Here is a 27,148-nt window from a genome sequence, read left to right as displayed (position 1 = left end):
ATTACTTGTGACATACCTCACGAGCAACATATCTCAGTTGGGAATGGCTGCTCCAGGTGAGGGCTGCTGGAATTAGTTAAAAATATTGATGCTAAGCGTTATTAGTAAAAGTTGCAATAACCTTACCTATCCTATCACTTGTATTCAGTTATGTTACAATTTATAATCCACTAAAAAAAAAACTCTGTTTAATTACCTATGTTTTTTTCTTCAATGATCCAAAGTATTTAAAAGGACAGTATTTATTACATTTTCGTATCTCAAGCATTCTTCATGTAGCTGCTCATGGTTATTTTGAATATCTTGAATTAACCGCCACCAAGCTTTCATTAGACAGTTTTCAGTCAGGCATGATTTATAAAGGGACTTGTGTCAAAACATGTTTCCATTTGTTCTTCCTGTAGTATAGTTAAGATTGAAATATTATCTTCACTCACCAGCACATGTATGCACATAGAGTTCATATTTGTGACTACTTCTAAAATCATTAGATGGAAAGCAAGTAAAAGTAAAGATACTTATATATTAAAGTATCTTTATATATTAAAGATACTTAATATAAATGGTTATTCTCAAGACACACTGCCCATGTTAAAGTATCTGCAGATCTGGTGCTCATCTCAATGGTCAACCAATAGATGGAGCGCTCTGTTTGTCACATTACTTTGGAGCTTCTAAATGTGCCTGGTGGGAATTCCATTACTTGCACCAGCTGTACAGGTGACCTCCTTGCCTTCCACTTGCCAGATTCAGAATACAGGAGGCAATTTTAAGCATGATTTTAAAATACAACATATGCAAATATGCCTGTACTTGACATAGTTACTCTGGTGCCAAAAAATAAAAATAAAAAAACAAAAGCTGTCCTTTTTGCTTTAACCCTTGGAATTATGGGATGTATGGTTTTCCGTCTTCTGAGTCTTTCTGCAAAAAGTTATTTAATGCCCTTCTACACTGGGAGAAATTTTAAAGATTTTTTTAATACCTACGGAAGGAGTTTTTTTTCTGGGGTAAAACTTTATAAAGAGTTCTTATTTTCTTATCAAACAGAATTAAATAATTAAAAGGTGGAATTTAGGAGACATCTGGAGACATTCTCAAGCTAGAAATATCTTCCTTCGGAAGGCCTGAAAGTTCTCCATTAATGATGCATTATTGGGGGCTCAGCAATCTCTGTCTGGGCACCCTTTTTATAAAATGCAGTAAGCAGAGCCAGGATTGAAACCCAGTTCATTGCTGCACCACTCTTGCACTTTTCCCTACTACAAACTGCCTCCCTTTGAGGATGGTCACTAACAAGTAAATGTGAGTTTTTTTCCTAAGTGAGAGGAAAGAAATCAGTACATGAAAACACTGAGTAAGAAGAAATGAGGACCCAGGAAAAAGGGAAAAGGAACAGATAAGGAAGCTGAGAGGTGTCAAAAGAATAACGTCTACTTCAGTTTTGCCTCGAGTTGGCCATCGCTTGAGTTTGACTTCTAAGAACTCTGTCTACAATGTTACCTGGTAGTAACCCACTCCACTTTCAAGACCTCCTGTCTGAAATTTCAGTTCAATTTCAGTATATGTTACAATATGTCAGATCAGATTGAATTAGAAATGGAACATCCAGCTATTTTTATTTACTGCCTTATTGAGTGGGTAAGAATAACATTACAAAATATTGCAGTAGCGGTGAGCACCCCTAAAAGCATTTTGTATTGATATATCATTTCCCACTGAAAGGAAAAGAGCTCCTTGGATAAATGACTCGTTCCAAGTAGGGGGCAGAAAGTGCATGGAGATGAATCCGGGAAGGCCTTTTGAAAGGAAGCTTCAACAATGAGTAAGCGCACATCAAAGGGAAATAGGAGCCCTTAAAGGGATACCCACTGGCCTAAAGGAAATCAGAAAGAACAGTAACTGCAATGCATTGATTGAAACTCACCCGTGCTAAGAATCATTGAAACACATGGAAATGCTATGGAGAAACAAGGAGGAGGAAATGTCTTGGTTAAAAGAAATTTAGTGGACATCCGATCAAGCATTGTTTGGTCCTTGCCTAGACCTTGTTTCAAACAAACCAAAAATAAGAAGACATGAGGACAACTTGAACATGGACGGAACATCAGATGATATTAAAGAATTGTTAACTTTATTGAGTGTGGTCACGACTTGGTGGTTATATTAAAAAAAAAAAAAAAACTTACTGGAGATGCAAATGGAAGTATTTACAGGTGAAATGACCTAATCTCAGGAATTTGCTCTCAAATGCTTTAGCAAAAAAAAAAAAAAAAGTGCAGTAAAGGAAATAAATGAGACAAAATTGACCAACTCTATATTTGTTGAATCTGGCTGCTAGGTATTTGAGGTTCATTTTACTAATCCTTTACTTTTTTATCTAAAATACATAGTTACACTTTTAATTTATCTTTAAATTAAATCATTATTTAAATGTTATTAAAGTTATTAAATTGTATCTAAGGTTTAAATTTTTATATAAGGCTTTTTATCCATTGCATTATTACACCCATGTCTACATGACACCAAAATAAGGAGTTGAGATGAGAAAGCTTTGTGGTTGCCAGCCTCCAAGATGAGCACTGTTGATCCTTGCCTCCTGGTACTCATGCCCTTACCTAGTTCCCTTCCACATTTTCTCAGAGTTGGTCTGGGTGACCAAGAGAAACCAGTGGGAGTGATGCTATGTGACTTCTAATGCTAGGTAATAAAAGACATTTCTGCTTCTGCTTTGCTCTTTGGATCACCCACTCTGAGTGTCGTGAGGATACACAAGCAGCTCTATGGAGAGGTCTCTGGCATGAACTGAGCCCTACTGCCAACAGACTACATCAGCTTGCCAGCTACAGGAATGGGCCATCTTGGAAAAAGATCTTCCAGTCCCAGTCAAGCCTTTGATGACTGTAGCACTGGCCAACATTCTGACTACAACCTCATGAGAAACCCCAAGCCAGAACAGCCCAGCTAAGCCACTCTGTGTAAGTCAGCATTCAATCAGAGAAGCAGAACCAGTAGCAATATATGGATTTAAAACAAGGAATTGGCTTATGAGATTGTTGGGTCTGGCTTAGCAGGTCTGAAGTCCATAGGGTGGGCAATCAGGAAAGAAAGATCACAAACAGGCTGAAACCCCAGGCACAGAGACCAAAGCTGTTGTTCACAGGCACTCAGGAAGAGAAGATCAAAAGCAAACAAGCAAAGCAATCAAGGTTGAACTCCTGGATGCAGACAGAAGCTGCTGTCCACAGACAGAAGTGTCTCTTTCATGTTCATGTGCTCTCTCTCTCTCTCTCTCTCTCTCTCTCTCTCTCTCTCTATATATATATATATATATATATATATCTCCCCCCACCCTCCTCTCTCTTGCCTAAACCCTCTTTTAAAAGGCCTTCCAATTGTTTAACTCATGCTCACAATGGAGAATCTCCCTTTCAACTGGATAAGTCAGGCCCACCCAAGATAATCTCCCGAACTTAAAGACAACTGATTAAAGACTTTGATTACATCTGCAAAATCCCTTCCCGCCAGCAACTAGATTCGTTCCATTAAATAACTGGGAAGAGGTATATGTGTGTTACAAAATAGTTGTGCTTCTTTTCCATCCTCCAACTCTCACAAAACAACATACCTAGGAGCCCAACCTATCTGGAAACATACTAGAAAGGGAATTCTGAAGGACGCAGTTCAGCCCAGCCAAGTCGACACACCCCAAACTCCTAACTGACAGAAATTGTGAAATATGATAAATGTTTATCATTGTTTTAAGACTTTGGGTTTTGAGGTAAGTTGTTACCCAGCAGTTGATAACTAATACAGGTTTGATGGAACAAATTATCTGTAATCAAGTGTAACCAGTGAAAAGCTGTTGCCTGAGGTCAGCTGAGTTTTACTAGATTTGTACTTACTGAATTCACAGAATATTTGTGAGTGGATAATGGGGGTGGGGGGTGGATTGTGGGAGGGGCTTATATGGGTGGGTGGGGGGGTTGGATAGTCTTCATCATAATCAGACCAGCAAAATAACAAAGTACAGGGAGACATCTTGATTGTCTCAAAAACACCTCGTGACTCCTGAAAACTTGCTGAGGAATAAAGCAAAAAGACTTAGGAACCTACATTAATGCAATCTCCCTGACCCATGATGCCTCATCCCTGACATGATCATACAACTTTGGGGGTGGTATGAAATGGGACAGGTTCTACAGTCACACACACGTGGATTCTTGCCCCAACTCCATACCTTACCAGTTACATGACTTTGGCCACTTTACGTAACTTCCTGCTATGGACTGAATTTTGTTCCCCCCAAAAGAATCATATGTTGAAGACCTAAACCCTCGTAGCTTAGAATGTGACTGCACATGGGCCTTTACAGAGGTAATTAAGGTTAAAAGAGGCCATAAGAGTGGGCCCTAATCCAATATAACTGGTGTCCTTATAAGGAGAGGAACCCCATGGGCACTTTCACACAGAGGAAAGAGAAGGTGGCCATCAAAAAGCCAAGGAGAGAGGCCTCAAGAGAAATCACACTTGCAGACATCTTGATTTTGGACTTCCAGTCTCCAGAACTGTGAGAAAATTAATTTCTATTGCTTAAGCCACCCTGTCTGTGGTATTTTGTTATGGCAGCCCTAGCAAACTAATATACTTCCTGAGCCTCAAATTTTGCATCTATAAAATAATAATACTTACAGGTCTAGGGTCTAGACCCTCCTTTAGCTGTCAGAATATTTGGGGGTTTAAAGACAGACAAAAATCTTTGGTCAAGAAGAACCTTAGATTTTATTGAATGACTGAGGTCCAGCCTTGGGAGTCAGGCAATGTTCCAGTCACACCTGACTCAGGTTTTACAAGGCAGAATGTTACAATATTTTCCCAATCTTCTCTGAGAAAACACCCTCTCCCAACAACGCACATAATAAAATGGGAAGGAAAAGAGGTTCCTGGGGTTATCTAGTCCAGGAGCTTTATTTTCTGTGATAGCCCATGATTTAAGAGAACCAGTATACACTGTCCATTGTTCTTTAAAGAAGGCAGATACCTGCATTTTGCATATTAGTGAATCTGATTCCTATCAGGGAAATGGGAGGAGAGGGAGGAGAAGGTATTTGTTAGGAAATAAGAAGGATTTCCTAAAGAAATTACTTGGAGCAACAGAAAGATAAAATGAATAGCCGTTCGGCAAATACCTGGATATCCATAGCCATTCTGCTCTGATGTCCTTAGGAGAAATGGAGAATGAGGAAAGACAAAATTTTCCATCTGTCAAATTCACTTCTGACTTTAGTTTCATATTAAAATTTCTTGTGATTAATAACTTTAATTTTTCTTAATATCAACCTCAGAGGTTATTATAAGAATTAACACAGTAACTTATAAAGCACCAAAAATATAGCAGATGCTCAGTTCTTTCTCCTTCCCTTAGGACAACAAAAGCAATTCCTTGTGCAAGTTTTTATATCCTCCAACCTTCTTCTATATGTTGCATACACACACACACACACACACACACACACACACACACACACACACACACACCTTAGCCTGGTGATTTTGAAGACTGAAAATAACAGGAGACTCCAACAAGATATTCTCTGAGGTGAGGGACTTTCAAGGGGCATGTCACTTCCCCACAAAGGAACCCACAGGAAGTTGTCTTTTTTTCCTGGAATGCCTGAATGACCCTGTCTCGAGGGTGTGATCATTGAATTCATTTTGATTCTGCTTTATGGAACTCTTCCCTCTTTTTGGTCCTGACTTGAGCAATGCAACACAATGAGTCCTGGATGTGGCCCATCCAAGTCGACGATGCTTTGTTACATACTTCACCTGTTTACCTCCAAATACCTCTTCAGGAACAGGGAAGCCCTTTAGCACTTTAACATTTATTCTTTCCAGATACTTGCCTGACAGACTTTTACAAGCACAGTTTAAATTAGGCAGGATCTCAGAGTCAATATTTTTTTCCCTTTTTCAGATAGCATTTTTCTTTTTCTCCTGGCAAGGGAAAGGTTTGGGAACAATACATATTTGTTTGGTCCAGGAGAGAGACGGGGAACTGGAATGTGTTTATGTCACTTTTTTAAAAAAGCATTTAAACAAGGTGCTCAGTACACAAAGAGATGCCTCCAGAAACTGAAGAGGGATGGATCTCAGCATATTTAATGTGAGAATCTGGTAAACAGTTCTAAAGGTTGGTTTCCAAATCTCTGCCCGAAAATCATTTCTTTCTCTCTGTGCACGGATACCATGGAGCCAGTGGACCAGAGGAGGTAGATGGATAATTGGGCAGCAGCACAACTCATTTCTCAGTTGGCAACCTTTTAAAGACTTTTAAATCCTCAACAGCAACTGGCCTTTCCATTCTTCTTTTCCTCCTTCTGGCTGATGTCTGCACAGGCTTCGCTGCTTCTGTATTGATGGGCCTAAAAACTCCGCCCACTGCCTGTATCAGGAACAACACCCACCGCAAACCGTCTGAACATAAACAGCCAGCCATGTAATAGCATGGGATGTTTCCTGGTATCCAAGTTTCTGCCTAATGGGAAAAATCTGTTTTCAGCTTGGACTGCAATAGGAAAGTTATTTATCTTGTGAAAGATGGTGAAATAAAACAGTCCTTCCATTTGGTCAGCAAATATGTAAAGAGAACAGAATCTGTAACCCTCCAAGATCTGAGCACTGGGAAAAGACAGAACCAGGGAGCTACACAAACCGAGTAGGAATTCCCGAGTTCATAAGGATTAAGAGCTTTTTGCTGACCGTTTTTTGTTTTTTGTTTTTGCGGTACGCGGGCCTCTCACTGTTGTGGCCTCTCCCGTTGCGGAGCACAGGCTCCGGACGCGCAGGCTCAGCGGCCATGGCTCACGGGCCCAGCCGCAGATCTTCCCGGACCGGGGCACGAACCCGTCTCCCCTGCATCGGCAGGCGGACTCAACCACTGCGCCACCAGGGAATACCTGCCGACCGTTTTTGAGGGAGTAAACCCCCTTAGCAACACTGAAATGAAAAATTTGGTGTTTGAAACGTTGATTCTCAACTCAGGCTGCATATTAGAATCACCTGGGGAGATTTTTAAACTAGATCCTTGGTCCTGGGTCCCGCCCGCCAGAGATTTTGTGGGTTTGTTGTTTGTTTGTTTTTTTTAATCTCCACCAGGGATTCTGATACACAGCCAGGATGGAGGATAACTGGATTAGAATGTGAAGAAAGTTCATAAACAGAGACTGGAGATCAGAACCCTAGCTGCAGAAAGAAACCTCCCAGAGCAGATCAGCCTGACAGGTATATAGCAACAGAGAGTAGAAAAGTGGTTGCCAGGGACTGGAGGGTGGGGGAGATATGGAGAGGTTGGTAAAAGGGTGTAAACTTTCAGTTATAAGATTAATAAAGTCTGGGGATCTAATGTATAACATGGTGACTGTAACTGATAGCACTGTACTGTATAATTGAAATTTGCTAAGAGAGTAGAATGTAAATGTTCTCACCAAAAAAAGTTAAAATAAGGTCAATATGTGAAGTGATGTGTTAACAAACTCAATGGGAGAAATCCTTTTATGACATATACGTATATCAAGTCATCATTTTGTATTCTTTAAATATCTTACAATTTTATTTGTCAATTATACCTGAATAGAGCTGGGGGAGGGGAGAAATACGGCATATAGATACAATGGAATATTATTCAGCTGTTAAAAAGAAGGAAGTTCCGCCATTTAAAACAACATGGGGGTGGTGGTGTGCTGAACTGGGCGATTGGGATTGACATGTATACACTGATGTGTATATAATTGATGACTAATAAGAACCTGCTGTATAAAATAATAAATAAAATAAAATTCAAAAATTCAAATAAATAAAACATGGATAGGGCTTCCCTGGTAGCGCAGTGGTTGAGAGTCTGCCTGCCGATGCAGGGGACACGGGTTCATGCCCCGGTCCGGGAAGATCCCACATGCCGCGGAGCGGCTGGGCGCGTGAGCCATAGCCGCTGAGCCTGCGCGTCCGGAGCCTGTGCTCCGCAACGGGAGAGGCCACAACAGTGAGAGGCCCGCGTACTGCAAAAAAAAAAAAAAAACATGGATAAATCTTGAGGGCATTGTGCTAAGTGAAATAAGTTAGACAGAGAAAGACAAATACTGTATGATCTCACATGTGGAATCTAAAAAATAAACGAACTCATAGAAAGAGAGTAAATTGATGGTTGCCAGGGGTAAGGGGAACAGGTGAAGGTGGTCAAATTCCAGTTCTAAGATGAAAAAGTTCTGGGGGTCTATGGTGACTATAGTTAACAACACTGTGTTGTATACTTGAAAGTTGCTAAGTAGATCTTAAAAGTTCTCAACACACACATAGAAAAAGACAGTAACTATGTGAGATGACAGATGTGTTTAACTGAACTTATTGTGGTAATCATTAGGCAATATACACATACATTGAACCGTCGCCTTGTACACTTTAAACTTAAGCAATGTTATATGTCAATTGTATCTCAATAAAGCTGGGGGAAAAAGAAAACATCAGCTAATAGGTAATAAAAATAATAAATTATCACCACTTGGCAACCCCTAATGAAATAAAGGATTTAGGCCAGTAGTTCTGAAGCTTGATTGTACATGGGAATCACCTTTGGGAGCTTGAAACACACTAACAACCGGCTCCCACCCCCAGAGATTCCGATTCGATTCACCTGGTGGGGAGCTTGGCAATGAGACTTGGGAGGATTAACGTCTCCCTGGGTGACTGTAATGAGCAGGCAAGGTTGAGACCATTGATATGGGCAATGGGCGTCAATAACCACTGGAACAACCAGATAGCAAAGCTGGTCTAGTATAGATGGATCAGATGGATCACAGCTAACTCCACTGATCTGTCCCACCATCATAAAAAGGTGGGATGCAACTGGAAGTACCCAACACCACTTAGGATGTGTACTTGTCAAAAAGTCAACCTGAAACTGAGGTAGCCTCTTAATTTAACTACCACCTACAGGAAGTAAAAGGGACCTACACGAAATAAAGGACACCCTCAGGATATAATCAGCAAAATCCAGAACGTGGTGAAGTCTACAAGACAAATACTTCGGTTTCTCTAACAAATAAATTATAAGAAAATGATAAAGGATAGGGAACTGATAGATTAAAGTAGTCATAAAAGACACAACCAATGCAAATACATAGACCTTATTTGAATCCTGATTTGAACAAACCAAGTTTTTAAAAAATTACAAGACAATCAAGGAAATCTGAATATTGCTAGATATTTGATGATATTAAGACATTTATGTTAAATTATTAGGTCAGCAGCTTTTTCTATAAAGGGCCAAATAGTTAGTGTTTTAGGCTGGGTGGGTCTACAGCCTGAAAGCAGCCACAAACAACACACAACAAATGGCTGTGACTGTGTTCTTCACAAAAACAGACAACTGCATGGATTTTGTCAACCTCTGTTTTACAGATACATTCAAAAGAGCTTGTGGATGAACGAACGGAGAGGAGGGGAAGGTGGCTGAGCAGTATAAATGGAACAAGGTCGGTCATGTGCTCATAAATAGCTGAGGATGGGTACCTTATACTCGTGGCTCTCCAAGCGTGGTCCCAAGACCACCGGCATCAGCATCAGAGGCAGACTTGTTAGAAATGCAAATTTCAGGCCCCACCTGAGACTTGCGAACCAGGAACTCTGGGGGTGGATCCCAGCAATCTGGTTTATTAAGCCCTCCAGGTGATTCTCATGCACACAGACTAATGTTATTCATTCTCTCTGTCTCTCCCTGTCTCCCTCTCCCTCCCCCTCCCCCTCCCTCAACTCTCCTACGTGTTTGAGATTTTGTAGAGTAAAAAGTTTTTTTCCCATCTGGTTTTCAAAGTGGCTGTACCAGATAAGCAGCCCCTCTTAGGAAATACAGTTGTTTTAGATGGCATATGACTGCTGAAGCAGGGAATTTAAAAATTCAAATGAAACAACCTTTTTTTTTTTTTTTTGAGAGTTAAACCATTTTAATTATTTATTGGTGGGTAGGGAGGGACAGGCAGTGACAAGTCTCAGTAGGGGGGCAAATACCAGCTAGATCAAGAAGGGAGGGGCAGGGGATCCAGAAACGGGGACCTTGGAGGGGAAGGTGAGCAAAGAAGATGTCATCCTACCACTCTTACAAGTCCTTCCAGGTCACTCAGGAGCATCTTGGGGCCCTTAAAGAATGGGTCGTCCCGCTCAAGGCTCTGGGCCTGGAGCTGAAAGCTGCTGGGCTCCGGGTTAGAAAGGGTGTGCCTCTGGAGCTCCCCCACCTAGCTTCCTTAAAAGTTCCCAGCTACTGTTACAGTCCGGAAGACTGATTTCAGAGCTGGATGAAGAAAGTGACATGGCGAAGATGGAAGCCGCGGGCAGCTTAGACTGGAGGATGTGAACGGAAGTCCTCCAGCTGCGGCCTGAGTGCCGCCCCTCCGTCTTTGGTTTCAGCAGCAGCACCGGGTGCCGGCTCAGCTGGCCCTGCAGCAACTTCTGTTCCTCCCGAAGCATCTCTGGCTTCTCCCACGGCAGTTGCTCCTCATTTCGCAGCTCTCGGTGAAGGCCACTGGTAGCCTTGCACTTCTGTGGTCCTGTTTGTGTCTGGGCTCTGGCGCGTTCCTGCACCTGGCTTCCCAGGCCCTGCAGTTCCCTTCTCAGCCCCTCCAAGCGTCGCTCCGGGAGACGGGCCCTTCGCTCTGGGCCCCCCTGCAGCAACCTCAGTGATGCTTCCAGGGCACAGATCTGGTACTTCTGCTGCTCTTGCTATTCCAGCAGGCCCTGCACAGCCTGCCTCAGCGCCTCAGTCACCTGAGCCTGGGATCCGAGCTGGGATCTAAGACTCGTAACTACACCCCAGAGAGAAGACGCACCGTGGGCCTCGGCCCAACTCAGCCTCTCTGGGACAATGGGAGTCTCTAGAGTCCAAAGCTGTTGAGCTTGGAGTCGATCCAGGTCCCAGCGCAGTGGAGAACCCAAGGGGATACAGCCGCTGCTTATTCCCGGCACATTTCCGTCAACTGAGAAGCGCGCGTCGAGCTTCTCAGATCAGCTCAGGCGCCTACTCAGAGCCTGCGGCAGAGGTCTGGCTTCCTGGCATCTTGGGCCCTTGCTCTCCCGATCGTGGACACCCGAGGCACAGCCCAGGAAAGACCACACAACGTCAGATCGAAAGAGGTGAGTGGGGATGCAATGCTAAAGGTAAGGATGCAATATCAGACCAAAACTGCGCCTCTGGGACTAGTCAGGGGAGAGGCATCCTTGCGGACCTGGGGGAAAAGTGGGATGGATACCCTGATACGCAGCTATCAGGTGGGAGTCAAAAAGGTGCTGCATCTTCGTCGAGACCTCCCCAGACACAGGATGCTGGTGCCAGCACACCGAGCCAGGGCCAGCTACTATGAAACAACCTCTCCTGAAATGCTTCTTCTAACTCAAAACACATGACTAGCACACACAGATTTTTGTATAGTCCTGGGCTTTTTAAAAAAAGTATTATTATTAAAACAGGAGCTAACCCACCAAAAGTTTATTTTATATGTACTATCGGCTGAATATTTTTATCAGTTTTTCAGGGAAAAAGTCATTTGTTTGATCTGAAAACACCTCTGTTATCAAGAACAAATTATTTTGCAACATATACAAATATCGAATCATTATTTTGTATGCCTGTTATCTTTCAATTATGCTTCAAGGAAAAGGAATATTTCTTCCTAATACTCTACTTTGTTTTTTATAGGTATCAGATATTATTTTCCAGGTTTTGTGACATTTTAACAATGATTTACGATATTTATTATGATGATGTCTTGAGTTAATTTGAGTTGAAAAATGTGCCGACTTTCAGAACACAGCAGCAGATTTTTTAAACTTCTCATTATGCCAGCAAATAGTTTGCAATTGTTTTGGAGATGAGGTATGTGGAGCACGTCTCCATTATTCCTTAAAATTTATTCTAGCTATTATAGAACGAAGATGCTCTCTGTGTGGCAAAACAGTCTGTAACATGCCATTTTGCTGCATAAATTCACTATAGACTCTCTCATTCCTCTACAACTAAGCTCTTCTTTACTTGTGTCTAAGTATATGAATCACTCGTTCTAAAATTACTGATGGTGACAAGAAATCTAGAGGAGGCATCCAAAGTATAATATGTTGTATGTAATATGACGTGAGCAGAAGTTACATCATTCCTACTTCTTGATCTCATTTGCCTAAATGCATTTAGTCTATCAGGATTGAAATATACTATCAAAAGTTGTCATTTTTATGTTAAATATTCAGTATCTTAAAAAACGTATTTTCTACAGAATAAGTGATCCGGGCATATTGTTTTCAATCTGTATAATAAGATACAGATTCTCCTCCTATGAGAAAGTGAATTATTTTATCAATTAAGATGACCTGGCTGCAAGAAATAGAAACTGCCTGGGGAACTTAAGCAGAAAAAGACTGTATGGAAAGAAGAGAAGGTAACTCACAAAATGGAACAAAATGTGGAATTAACAGATTCAGAAAGGGCAGGAACTAGATCAACCCTGGAGAAAACAGAAGCCGGACATGATGAATGGTCACTTCAGGGAGTGCCGCAGAGATAAACAGTGCCGGCCATTTGGGGTCTTCAGATCACTCTTTTCAAGAACATAAATGCCTCCAGCCACCTGGCTTGGGTCAGGGGTCATCATGTCACTGATTGATAGTCCATCGAAGCAAAGTTGGGGTGCTATTAAGCGAAATAGCAGATGGGGGCAAAAATGATAAATGTCCACTGAAATCATTAATTTTCTTTTTTCTTTTTTTTAATTGAAGCGTAGTTGATTTACAATGTTTTGTTAATTTCTGCTATCCAGCAAAGTGATTCAGTTATACATATATACATTCTTTTTTTAAATATTCTTTTCCATTATGGTTTATCATAGGATATTGAATATAGTTCTCTGTGCTACACAGTAGGACCTTGTTGTTTATCCATTCTATATGTAATAGTTTACATCTGCTCACCGCAACCTCCCACTCCATCCCGCCCCACCCTCCCCCCGTCCCTTGGCAACCACAAGTCTGTTCTCTATGTCCATTTCTCTATGTCTGTTTCTCTTTCATAGATAGGTTCATTTGTGTCATATTTTACATTCCACATATAAGTGATATCATATGGTATTTGTCTTTTCCTTCTGAGTTATTTCACTTAGTATGACAATCTCTAGTTGCATCCATGTTGCTGCAAATGGCATTATTTCATTCTTTTTATGGCTGAGTAGTATTCCATTGTATATATGTACCGCATCTTATTTATCCATTCATTTCTCAATGGACATTTAGATTTTTTCCATGTCATGGCTATTGTGAATAATACTGCTACGAACATAGGGGTGCATGTATATTTTTTAATTAGAGCTTTGTCTGGATATATGTCCATCAGTGAGATTGCTGGATCATATGGTAATTCTATTTTTAGTTTTCTGAGGAACCTCCATACTGTTTCCACAGTGGCTATTACAACTTACATTCCCACCAACAGTGCATGAGGGTCCCCTTTTCTCCACAACCTCTCCAGCATTTGTTATTTGTAGAGTTTTTAATGATGGCCATTCTGACTGGTGTGAGGTAGTACCTCATTGTAGTTTTGATTTGCATTTCTCTATTAGCGATGTTGAGCATCTTTTCATGTGCCTATTGGCCATTTGTATTTCTTCTTTGGAGAAATGTCTATTTAGGTCTTCTGCCCATTTTTCAATTGGGTTGTTTGTTTATTTTGTTGTTGAGTTGTATGAGCTGTTTGTATATATTGGAAATTAAGCCCTTGTCCATTGCATCATTTGCAAATATTTTCTCCCATTCTATAGATTGTCTTTTCATCTTGTTTATGGTTTCCTTTGCTGTGCAAAAGCTTGGTAAGTTTGATTAGGTCCCTTTTGTTTTTATTCTATTGCCTTGAGAGGCTGACCTAAGAAAACATTGGTATGATTTATGTCAGAGAATGTTTTGCCTATGTTCTCTTCTAGGAGTTTTATGGTGTCATGTCTTATGTCTCAGTCTTGAAGCCATTTAGAGTTTATTTTTGTGTATGGTGGGAGGAAGTGTTCTAACTTCATTAATTTACATGCAGCTGTCCAACTTTCCCAACACTACTTGCTGAAGAGACTGTCTTTTTCCCATCGTATATTCTTGCCTCCTTTGTCAAAGATTAACTGATCGTAGATGTGTGGGTTTATTTCTGGGTGCTGTATTCTGTTCCACTGATCCATGTCTCTGTTTTTGTGCCAGTACCATGCTGTTTTGTGAAATCATTAATTTTAAAGTACCACTTAAAAGCAAGTCAATCATAGTAATCCCTCATTCAAGAAATGTGGGCTGTCCATAACACAAAGTCTATCATCTCTTTAATTCTGGTTATATAATTGAAGACACACACACACACACACACACACACACACACACACAGATATGAGTAAAAATTACAGATAAAGTGTGTTAAGTTTGAATTATATTGGGCCTAATAATATAAGGGGCTCATCCATTCATTTATCCACAAATATTTAGGCACAATTCTAGATATTGGGGATACAAGACTGAAAACAAAAATTTATTTTAATCCTTGCCTCATTTTTGTGAGAGAGAGAGAAACAATAGACAAAATAAATAAGTAAATTTTGTGGCATCTTGGAAGTTGACAAGTGCTATGGAGGAGAATAAGGGAGGAAGGACAGAGGAAAGGGAGTGCCAGGTCAAGGTTGCAAGTTTAAAGAGAGTGATCAGGAAGGGCCTCACTGAGGTGACAATGGAGCAAAGACTGGCGGGGAGAAAGGATGTAAGTCAGGCAGGTATCTGGAGGAAAGTACTCCAGGAAGGAGCAGCAGGTGTAAGGCACTGAGGCAGGTGCTCACCTGGAGTGTTCAAAGACCACAAAGAGACCAGTGTACCTGGAGCCCCTGGAGTGAGCCATGGGAGAGGGGTTGGAGGTGGGGTCAGAGTAAAAGGGTGATCAGGCCATGACAGGCCTTGTAAGCCACTGTGAAGCCTTTGGCTTTTTCTCTAAGTGAGATGGGGAAATCACACCGCAGAGAACCCATGCTCCCACCTAAGAATTCATCTTCCCTTGAATCATCTTTCCAGTCCAAAACCTATCAAATATCAAAACATCCTGGGGGGGCTTCCCTGGTGGTGCAGTGGTTAAGAATCCACCTGCCGGTGCGGGGAACACGGGTTCGATCCCTGGTCCAGGAAGATCCCACATGCCACGCAGCAGCTAAGCCTGTGTGCCACAACTACTGAAGCCCACGTGCCTAGAGCCCATGCTCCTCAACAAGAGAAGCCACCGCAATGAGAAGCCCGCGCACCGCAATGAAGAGTAGCCCCCACTCGCGTAGCCCCCGCTCGCCGCAACTAGAGAAAGCCCGCGCACAGCAGTGAAAACCCAATGCAGCCAAAACCAAATAAATAAATAAATAAATAAATAAATTTATTTTAAAAAAAAACATTCTGGGGACTTCCCTGGTGGTACAGTGGTTAAGCCTTCACCTTCCAATGCAGGGGGCACTGGTTCGATCCCTGGTCAGGGAGCTAAGATCCCACATGCCTTGGGGCCAAAAAACCAAAACATAAAACAGAAGCAATATTGTAACAAATTCAATAAAGACTTTAAAAATGGTCCACATCAAAAAAAAAAATCTTTAAAAAAATAATTCTTCCCCCCTCACCCCACCCCAGTTTTCAAAGCCCATCTGTACACTTCCTAGAGAACTAAACATTTCTGCAATATCCAGGCATTGTCTCACTCCTCAAGCACTGCTACTCAGCTGTATCTGTCAATGTCCAACTGGGAGACAGAAATCACACAGTAATTTTAACAAGGAAAGTTTATAACAGAAGATTAGATAATGGAGCATAACTAATAAGAAGTAAACTCAAAAGAATATAGGGGGTTTCCCTGGTGGTGCAGTGGTTGAGAGTCCGCCTGCCGATGCAGGGGACATGGGTTCGTGCCCCAGTCTGGGAGGATCCCACATGCCGCAGAGCGGCTGGGGCCGTGAGCCATGGCCGCTGAGCCTGTGAGTCCAGAGCCTGTGCTCCGCAACGGGAGAGGCCACAACAGTGAGGGGCCCACGTACCACACACACAAAAAAAAAGAATATAGGAATTGCAGATGTAAGGAGCAGTGACCACCCTTAGGGCTGAGATCTGTACCTTGTCAAGAGAGCACAGTCATCGCTCACTGGATTGAGGGGAGTTGCTGAGGTGCCGTTACTGTTGCAACTTGCTGGAAATCCACCCTCCGGGGTGCCAGCAAAAGCAATTCACAGGGAGATGCAAAGCTACACAGGGAGCTACCAGGGAAAGCTTCTGGATGCTGGATACTGTTGGTTGCTATGCACTCATTTCTGGAGCCAAACACTGGAGGAGGCATTCACTAAACGAGCTGGGTGCTGGAGAGGCCACGCACTGCAGAAACTCAGTACTGAAGAAAGTTGGGCCCTGCACTACCAGCCTGTAAGATAGAAGTCACATAGAGAGCAGAAGCCTGCCAAGAGAACACTCTGGAACCAGGACCAAATAAAAAAAAAAAAAAAGAAAAAAAGAAAAGAATAGGGGAGGGGGAGGGGTGAGCTTTGACAGGGCGAGAGAGAGTCATGGACATATACACACTAACAAACGTAGTAAGGTAGATAGCTAGGGGGAAGCAGCCGCAAGGCACAGGGATATTAGCTCGGTGCTTTGTGACAGCCTGGAGGGGTGGGATAGGGAGAGTGGGAGGGAGGGAGACGCAAGAGGGAAGACATATGGGAACATATGTATATGTATAACTGATTCACTTTGTTATAAAGCAGAAACTAACACACCATTGTAAAGCAATTATACCCCAATAAAGATGTTTAAAAAAAAGAAAAGAATAAAGGAAGAAAGAAAAGAAAAAGAAAGAAAAAAATTCTCCCCCCAGTATCCCTCTAGCGTCCTCTACCGACAAAGTTTAACATCATGCCAGTTGGCACAGGAGAAATATTTCAAGAGCCCTATTCCATTTTCATAGAGCAGGCAGTAATGGATGGATTTGAAGTTAAGAGGCAATAAACTGATAACTGGCATACCCTCTTTTCTTATTTGGATGCAATATTATACTTTTCTAAGAGTTGCTACTTTCTAATGCAACATACCCTCCCAACCAAAAACAATCCAAAACCATGCCTAAGTGTGAAACTCCAGGTCCTGAAAAATAAAGTGTAGTCTATTCATTCTGAAAATTTGACACTTAGAAGATACCTGAATATCTACTTAGGGCACTGAAAGGTACCCTTGTCAAATAATGCCCTGTGTAGGTCTGGGTGCATGCTGTTCTATATAATCATAAATTCAAGTTATTTTATTCACTTTAAATTCTTGCCTCTTAGTATTTGCTTTTGTTTCTTCTTTCTGATACAAGCACACAATTGTTGTCCTCTTCTACTTGGATGTATTATGAATGAATAGCGCAGTGAGATGTATCATGATGGAAAGAGCATTGGCTCTCTGTCAGGCTGACCTGGTTGTAAATTCTGACTCCATCACTTTCTGGGTGTGTGACCTTAAGCAGATCATTTAATCTCTAGAAACTTCAGTTTCCTCATCTCCAACTGGGACAATAACACCCACCTTGCAGAGTTTAAAAAGACTTTCTGGAGCATCTACTAGAGTACTTGCCCCAGAGAAAGTACCTATTTTTAAAGATGGCCTGCATCTGTGATTTCTGCTGCTCTCATATCTCAAACTCTCATTCCAAAGACAGCCACAGAAACATAAAATAAAGCTTTGTAAATGGTCCACTAATTATCGTAGAACTTCTAAACAATATTCCAGAATTGTTGGGAAGAAAAAAACAGTAATGGGCATAGGCACCAAAGGTTAATAGAGATTCTCAGAAACATTAGCTGTCTTGCCGCCTCTCCCTGACTTTTGTTACTCTTTATAGTGAGAGATATTTTTTTAAAGTGAACTTTGCTTCTTAAAAGTGTCTTGATATAATAATTCTATTCTCAACTTAGAAAGTCAAATAACTTCTTATAGGACAACTAACCACTTCTTTATATAGAATGCAGCTGTTGACAACAGTTTACCAAATGGAATGAGATGCTGCACTAAAGGACTATGAAAATAAAACCCAGACCTTAGATCTGTACTTTGGATAGAAACACCAGAATGAACTCAGACTCAAGTTTCTCACTGCAATAAACAAGTTGTTAGAACTTTCATCTAGTTTAATCCAATCTCAATTTTCAAAGACCACAATGGACTTTCTAGACCATATGTTCCTTCAGTTCGTAACATATCACCAGTGACTTTCATATTCATCAGCGGACCTGATGCCAAATATCTTTTCTACTTTTTTAAAGTAGATGTAGCCAGAGAGGAATGTAGCTCTTCCTTGGCAAGAGGGTTCTGAAGTTTCCCCTAAGCCAATTGAATTCTCAACACAAGATCAGACCAACAAGAATATAATGGAAGCCAGGTGTTAGACTAATTACTAATTTAGCCATAAATGAAGAAAAGGGAAATATTAATCCATGATGCAATTTGTTGTGTTATTACAGAACCCATCATAATGAAGTAACGACCTCACTTTGCTCAGAGGTTAACTGTACGGATGGTCCTGTATTGACCGAATGCTAATGAGTTGTGTGTGTGGCAGCAGGTAACAGGAGATGGCAGAAGGAAACTATTGTGATAGGTACATAATTACAATGGAAGTCATGTCTCGGGTAACGAGCAAGATTCACATCACATCTTCTCAGTCACAGCAGTTTCTCCAGCTCTGTTTATAGCAATCGGTGGGATTATTTGACAGCAAGATGACATTTTGACTTTGGAACAAATTTTTCTCACAGAAAGCACAATTACCCACTGATGTTGTGATATGCAATTAGATACAGCCATACTGGGCAAGTTACATTGTTTTGAACATGCAAATTGTGGATATGTTGTTCATTAGCACAGGAGATTCTTCAGTCTTTGTCTATGGCCCTTTGGGTCTAAATGCCTTTGTCATATGCCATGGATGCATTCTGAAACTTTTTAATTGCCTATTATTTAAGCTTGAAGTTTTAAATTTTTTAATGTAGGAGTATTCTGGCAGCTAATATCTGAGACGGGTCAGATCTTTATTGTATGCAGAGACTGTGTTTCAAGGAACATTATTTGGCTTATATTCTATCTAAGCCCATTTAACCAAAAAAATCCATATTATAAAGGAATTTTATTACAGTATAAAATGTAATATGCTGGAAATATGTATGCATTCTTATGAGTCCAGTTGTTTTGTTTAAACTCACTGAGGCATCAGTAATGTACTATACTGAGTATGTAAAAGAGAGAAAACCTCCTTTCGTTTGCTTTCCACATTTTACCAAGTTCAGGAAGGGAATTCTTTCTCTGGAAAGGGAGAGAGAGAGAGTGTGTGTGTGTGTGTGTGTGTGTGTGTAGTGTATGTGTTTGCATGCACATGCATTGATATCTGTCTACATTTAGCCATCTCTCAATTAACTGCATATAAAATGGCAAAGTTTTCATTTTACACTGACATCCCCTGCCATCCCTCACAACCACCCTCCTCTCTCCTCAGAGTGTATTCAGGAGAAATCAGTACATTTTAACATTAGACTAAACAAAACATAATTAAATGGAAGAGGCGTCTGAAATAAGTTATTTGTTATCTGTCATAGTCAAATAACTTAAGCATCAACAATGCACTTAAAATCATGAGAAATAAGATAAATGTATTTTCTTTCTGTGGTATAGGTGACATTTAAAACATCCTCATAGAGGACTTCCCTGGAGGTCCAGTGGTTAAGACTTCGCCTTCCAATGCAGGGGATGCGGGTTCGATCCCTGGTCGGGGAGCTAAGATCCCACATGCCTCATGGCCAAAAAAAAAAAAAAACATAAAAAAAAAAAAAGAAGCAATATTGTAACAAATTCAATAAAGACTTCAAAAATGGTCCACATCAAAAAACAAAACTTAAAAAAAAAAAATCCTCAGAAAACACTGGAAACTCGTGTTGTTCTATGACACCTTACAAACATGTCGTTAATCAAAAACAAAAAAACCCCACTAATTTCTTGGTGTGATATCTGATTGCCAGAGATTAGCGGACTAAACTTCTGCAATATTTATCTATAACAAGGGATAATGTAACTACTGTGTGAGGGTTATTGTGAAGATTTAATGAGAATAAGCAGGGGGTAAGCAATTATGGATGCTGAGCTAAATCTGGTCCACCATCTATTTTTTTAGCCCACAACGTAAGAATGGCTTTTACATTTTAAAAAAATGTTTTAATCAAAAGAATAGTAATATTTCACGATGTGAAAATTGTGTAAAATTCAAATTTCAGAGTCCATAACTGAGGTGATACTGGAACACAGCGACACTCGTTCATTTTGTGTTGTCTAGGCTGCGTCCGCACTACAACAGCAGAGTCGAATAGTTGTAGCAGAGACCTCATGGCCTGCAAAGCCTGAAATATTTACTTTGTTGGCCTCCCCAGACGAAGTTTGTTGACCTCTGAAATAAGCATGAGGCTCGGCACATAGTAGGGGCTCAATAAATGATATTCATTGACATAAATACAGCCTTGGCATATTAATAACTATTATATGGACTAAAAATGTTTGGTCCTCCAAGTGCTGGTCAGGTCTCCAATACGTAGTGTGGAGACTCAGCTCAACAGAACAGCCAGGCCACGCGGGGCCCCTAAAAGGCTTTCTCCATCCCTCCCCCGCTACACCAGGACTTGCCCCTACTCATGTTCTGCCCTGCAGAGAAGGTGGAGGGGCATCTTCCGTGCACCTCACCTGTGGCTTTCCGTGCTGGTTTAGATCATTGCTCAGAACCCCTCCCTCCCTCTCCCACCATCTCCACAGATGGAACGTACCTTGGGAACAGCCACATGACTTGCCTTGGAACGGAACATGAGCAAACATATCATGACCTACTGGAGTCCTCGCTTTCAGAGTATTCATTCTAGACCTCAGTTACAAGAGGAGCAAAAGTTGTTAGAACTAGAAATAATCTATTAATGAACTGGCCACCTATGAACTCAATCTCCAGTTCAAACTTTCCTCACCATTGGGGCCATTCCTGCCCATCAGATCAGAACCTTCATCATCTCTCTCAACTGACCAACGTTTCTGCCTGGTTGGACCCAAGTTCAACCCTGCCAGCCCAGATGTCTGCAGCCCACCCAGTTGCTGAGTTTACATTTTTAGGTCTGCAAGAATACTGAAATGGATAATTCGCAAATATTAAGCCTCAGTTAAATGTATTCTTTCTTCTTTCTGCCAGCCACATGGAAAGGAAAAGCTCTGGTGAAAACATAAAATGCAGTCAGCTGGGGTTACAGCTCATTTTTGCATGGGATCAGCTTCAGATTCTCATCTAGAATAGACTGCTTCCAAATTCACATGTTTAAAAGTGAGGAAAGAAAAGAAATTGGGTTCATAGTCATTTCAGCAGTGAATGGTCTATGGACCCCCTTGACACTCTCTCGAGACCCCTAGTGTCCCAGCCTCTAGGTAATTTTAAAAGAAAAACAGTTTGGAGGAAAGTGTTACCATCATTTATCGACCCACTGGAGGAGGTCTCACACATCACTCCAGTTGGGTTTCCTACTGGGTAGGGCGTATGCTCACCATCATTCTCTAAAAGCAAAAAGAAAGGCTTCATGTCATCAAAGAACAGGGAATTCTGCTCTGAAAGGACATTGCCTCTGAAGATTCCACACCACTAGAATTCTTGGCTCAGTTACGTAATGAAATTATCCAAATGCTTTCTACTGACGCTACCCACCTGATCAAACTTCCTTCATTCCTGGTTCATTTTTTAATAATGTTTTTAACTTTCTTTGTTTTTAAAAAAACTTTTAATGTAAATATTCAAAGCTAATTCAAGTCTTATTTTAAAGTTACCTCTTGGGGAGGTGAGGAGCTGCTTCTTTGCCAAGGGCACTTTGGTTGCTATTTTCTGTTTATAAGAAAGAGTATATTTCCATGTCTGAGCAGTTAGACAGGCATAAATGAATAAATTAGCATTTGCCTACATTTAAATTTCAAAATCTAAACTACTGGACAACTGACACTTGATTGATTTATTATTGCTCAGAGTTATTGTTTGCCAAGTGAAGCCAAAAGTTATGGTAAAGGACAAATTACTAACCAAAAAAATGATGCCTCGGTGCCCTGGTTTTGGAGCTCAGAACTCGTCCTGTGGCCCGTGAATGAGCCGTGAATGGTGATCCTGATTTTCCTCTGCTGCAAGCCCTAGTCAGTCTGTTTGGTAGCACAGTTCTCAGCCATCTGTTTGAGGCTTCGGGCTTCCATGGATTGTGAGATTGGGTTATTCAAAGGCCAGATATATCCAGGTACACTTTGCCAGCCCCCAAACGACTCAACGACGTCTCTGTTGTTTCTGAGAGTGAAACCCACAATCCTTTCACGTCACTCTTCCACTTATGAGCAGCAACCCCGGTGACCTGAATAGGTATGTGCTTTGATAGACATCGCCCTTCTTCACCCATATGCAGATTTCTTTTTCTTCCTGGACAGTCGGAAGAGCATACTTCCCAGGCCTCTTGCAGTTAGAAGGGGCCATGTGACTGGTTCCGGCCAATAAAATGTGAGAAGTGACTTGTGTCACTTGAAGGCTGAGGCGGTGACAAGACGACAGTCCTCGAGCCGCTCTCTGGTGTCTCTGCTGCGCTGCTGGGACAAGCTGAACTGCCATCAGGCTGGTTCCTGAGCGCCTGTGAGGGGCAGAGCTCCACCAGCATGAGCAAGAAAGAAAGCTTTCTGTGGTGGGAGGTCACACATCCCTGGAACACAGGGCAGCCTGTCCTACTATGAGGGTGTGGGCTGTCTCAACGAAGCGACATTTGTCTCGGGGGAACTTCTTCCATGTGACTGCTACATGGATGGGTCCCTTGTTTCTCCTGGAAGAAGTCTCTTTGACTTATTCCCTCACACTCAAGACTTGACTTTAGAGGATAGATAGGATTTGTAAGCTGAAGAAAGGGGAGTGAGCATGCCACACCAGAGAAACAGGTTGACCATCGTAGGAAACAGTAGGACTTAATAAGCACATTCCTTTGATGAAAATAAAAGGTGCTCAGTTTCAGCTCCATCCTCCCTTCATACATGGGAGAGTGAATAGTGGTCACAAACCACAGGTTGAGGTGCTCCGTGGAGGTACTCATTAGAAGGAATTTCTTCCTTCCCACACTTGGCTACATCCAGCCAGCTTCTTGAGGGTTTGCGTGAATGCCTACCCCCCAGAGGGACTCGGACCAGGCCCAAAAGGTCAGCTTCCCACTTGAATGGACCTATCCCTGGGCCACCACCACAAAGATATCTGACAGTTTTAAAGGTGGAATAGAAACTTTTCAAGGCTGACAGCTTCAGTAACGGCTGGGGTAGGGGGTACTGTGTTTTTGTGATGTGTGTGTACGTAGTAGTGGGTGTGAGCATATGGGTCAGAAGAAATATCACTGTTATACTTGCCACTGTCCTGAGAGGGACAAGGGTGAGAAAGACTGCATCACTACTGAATTCCCTTAGGGAACAAAATTAATATAAGATTTTTTTAAGTGGAAAAGTGTTCGATTACACAGAAAGAATTATATATAGAAAGAAATACAAGAGTTTTGAGCACCTGGTATGTTCCCGACACTGTTATAAGCACCTTATATGGATTAACTCATGGATTAGCTCCTAACAACCATGTGAGGTAGGAGCTCTTACCTTTTTTTTTTTTTTGCGGTACGCGGGCCTCTCACTGCTGTGGCCTCTCCCGTTGCGGATGCAGCACAGGCTCTGGACGCGCAGGCTCAGCGGCCATGGCTCACGGGCCCAGCCGCTCCGCGGCGTGTGGGATCTTCTCGGACCGGGGCACGAACCCGTGTCCCCTGCATCGGCAGGCGGACTCTCAACCACTGCGTCACCAGGGAAGCCCATGTCCCCTTTAATCTCGCCTCAGGTGGTTTCTTGGCTGCCACTCCCTTGATTAGCAACTGGTCGAATCTGCCCTTTGGAACTCAGGGAAGGTCATGGAGGCTGGAGTCTTACCTACAAGAAATGGGGGACAAAAAAGGCTCCTGGGCCCAGGAGCCCCACAGAGTCCTGCTTGGTTTCAAGATCACATAGTTAGTAATGGCTAGAATCTGGACTGCAACTGAGGTCTGCCTGACTCTGAAGTTCATGCTGTTCACCACTACACCAGACCCTGAATCTCTCCCCTCCCTGGCTGTTAGTACATCACTCTCTCCTGGAGCTACTTGTGTCTCTCTCACCTTCCTTCTCTGTCTCCTCTATGGGCTTATCTTCTTCATTCCATCTTCTAAATGTCAGTGTGCCCTTTGGCGCTGCCATCATGCACTTCTTCCTTATTTCTCTCTTATACTCCACTATCTGAAGGACCTCAGTCATGGCAATGACACCCATATGCCAATGACCTCCAACCTATGATTCCAGCTCAAATATCTTGCAAAGGTGCCAGTCCCAACATTCTCCTGACTGTCCCATAGGAGCCTCCACCTCAGCATGTTCATTCATCATCTTACCCTCAAAAGCTACTCCTCCTCCTGTGTTGCTGGATTAGAGAAATTGCATCATACAGATGTCCACCAAGTCCTATCAATTCTGTCTCCAAAATATTTCTTGAACCTGCCCTTTTCTCTCTATCCTTGTTAGTTCAAGTCCACACCATTTTTCCTTGGATTATGGCAAGTGCTTGATTATTGCCAGCCTTGAGTCCCCCAATCCATTCTCCAAAGGTTGATTTTTTTAAATACAGATCTTATAACATTACCTGTAAGCCATATAACATGATTCAAAATGGAGTAACACCTGTCAAGGGCCCCTATTAAGTCTCTTTCAGACACCCAAGAACTGGAAAATTACTGAAGACTGCAAGTCTATTCTCCGAAAAACCACATCCTATAGAGACACAGCCAGCCCAGGTACTGCTGTGGACCAGAGTAGACCTCAACCCTGTGAAGCCCAGTAAAAGACTCAAATCCCCACCCTTGGGTGCCAACGCCGCTCTATGCATCTGGCCCCTTTCCTCTCTTGAGGAGTGAATAAAATCTCTCTTTTCCTCTTGCTAATATTTCTGTGAATTCTTTCACATTACCTGCCTATTTAAAATACGTCAACAACTTCACATAACCTTCCATATAAAATCCAAATTCCTTATTACGGCCTACAAGGTCCATTGTAGTCTAGACTGATTCTAGAATACCTGTCAGAATTGTACCTCACCACTACCCATTTGCCCTTTATTTTCTAGCTATGTTGTATCTCTCTGAAATGATTCTTAGGTGCTTATAATCTTTCATATTCCCATATTCTTCTACGTAATGTCTAGATTGTCCTTCCATTCATCCCCACCTCTGCCCCCTGCCACCATACACCAACACAAGCTCACATCTTCTCTACTTGGCTAATCTAGCTTATCTTTCAAGACCTAGCTTGAGAGTCATCTTTAAGGACCTACTTTGACCACCCTCTCTCCATCCCAGTCCAAGTTTGGGGTCTCTCCTTCACGGTCCCATAGCACTCTAGATTTCTGAAGCAGAAACCATAAGTTGTCTACTCAGTGTCCTTTCTCCCCTCTCCTCACTAACCGAGCTCCAATTCCGTACAGTGTACAAGGTGTCCATGTAAAAATACTCATCATCTGGACTCCCTTGAGCTAAGAGTGAGCATGTGACCTACTTTGCTCAATGATACGGAAGTAGAATTTTATTGGGTGGGGCTTCCAGAAAGCTATGGTTTTCCTGATAAACACAGACTTAGCTGGCCAATGCCCTTACCATTTACCTTTGTCCTGACCCCCTGCCTAGAACACAGGGCACCCAGAAGTAGAACAACCAGCTTGCATCTATGAGAATGGAAGCCAGACACTGAGGATGGAAGAGCAGGAAGTTAGATGGATCCTGGTGCTATTTGACTTGCTTGAGCATTAGTGCCAGCCCTGGGCTGCCTTCCTCTGGTCTTCTTGTTACATGAGAAAAGTGAACTTCCATTGGATTAAGCTACTACTGTTGAGCTTCTGTTATATGTAGCCCAACACAGTTCTGGCTGATAAACTCTCCCTTTTTTCTTATCACTTGTCACATTGTATGTTAGTAGTTGCCTATTGTCTAAGTCTACCACTGCACAGTAAGATTCATGAGCACGTGGACTGTTTTATCAGACTCCTCTTCTGCCTTAGCTCATGTCTCCTGGCCCACTTTTTAGTTCAGCCTGGGCTACAGCAGCCAGCAGGAGAAAACGGACAGCATAGTCTCTCAGCTTCACCAGTATCTCTGGTTTTCTATTGGGAGGCCTCGGCCTCTGCTAGGGGACCCCAGGAGTCACTCGGCCGTTCTGATTCTTACACAGACTTGGAAGTGGAGGGAGTTAACATCCCAAGGACAATCCTTATTCAAGGGATTGACTACTGCCCACTTCCATATCTCAAGTGGGCAATTCTGAGGGGCATCCTACACAGCTTCTTAGAGGGTGCCCAGTGGGATTGAACCCTCATTGCCCACAGTGGTAAGTCAGTTCAGTAACACTTTGTGTCCTTCCTATTTCATTGCTTCCAGTTCCCCCTCTTGTTTATTTCCCAAAATAAAGCTTCTGCTTTTGGGGGGAACCTGAGCTAAGACAGCTATGACTTAGTGTGGTGCCCAGTTCTTAACAGATGTTTGTTCATTGATACATAACTGAATGAATGAACTTCTTTTCCAGTGACACTTCTTTGTGAGAACCGCCCTTTATTCCATCAAAACATCATCATCATTTGAAAAGACAGGAGTGCTCACAGGGGTGGGATTTAATAGCTACTAACTTCCACAGAAAATACTGGCCTCGGAGAGGGAGGGAATCATAGCGGCAGCATCTCCCCAGATTTCAGTCAGGGAGGATTCACATTTATTATGATCAACTAGATGGGGAATCCCTGAATTATCAATACGAAATTTATTGTCCTAAATACAAGGACACTTAAGCACTAAGCCTTGGTTTATTGATGAATTGAACATTTAGGCAAATAAAAGAATTAAAATATTATAAAAAATCAAAAGATTGGGCTTCCCTGCTGGCGCAGTGGTTGAGAGTCCGCTTGCCGATGCAGGGGACG

At 42.1% G+C, this 27,148-nt stretch overlaps 1 protein-coding gene across 1 annotated transcript; it reads right to left on the bottom strand.

Moving 5' to 3' along the window:
* Nucleotides 1-9,790: 9,790 nt before the first annotated feature.
* On the bottom strand, nt 9,791-24,462 carry LOC149748021 (uncharacterized). The gene is given in 4 exon segments (XM_089921583.1): nt 9,791-11,199; nt 16,250-16,395; nt 21,583-21,669; nt 24,312-24,462. Coding segments are annotated over 4 exon segments (1,329 nt in total). The 3' UTR covers nt 9,791-10,254.
* Between the last annotated feature and the right edge of the window lie 2,686 nt (nt 24,463-27,148).

This window comes from Delphinapterus leucas, chromosome 11, assembly GCF_059928025.1.
Source record: "Delphinapterus leucas isolate spDelLeu-1000000601 "Yukka" chromosome 11, BTC_Dleu_Yukka2, whole genome shotgun sequence".
In the NCBI taxonomy this organism is placed as follows: domain Eukaryota; kingdom Metazoa; phylum Chordata; class Mammalia; order Artiodactyla; family Monodontidae; genus Delphinapterus; species Delphinapterus leucas.
Note: the sequence above shows the minus strand (reverse complement) of the source record. Positions and strands in the feature narration are given on the sequence as shown.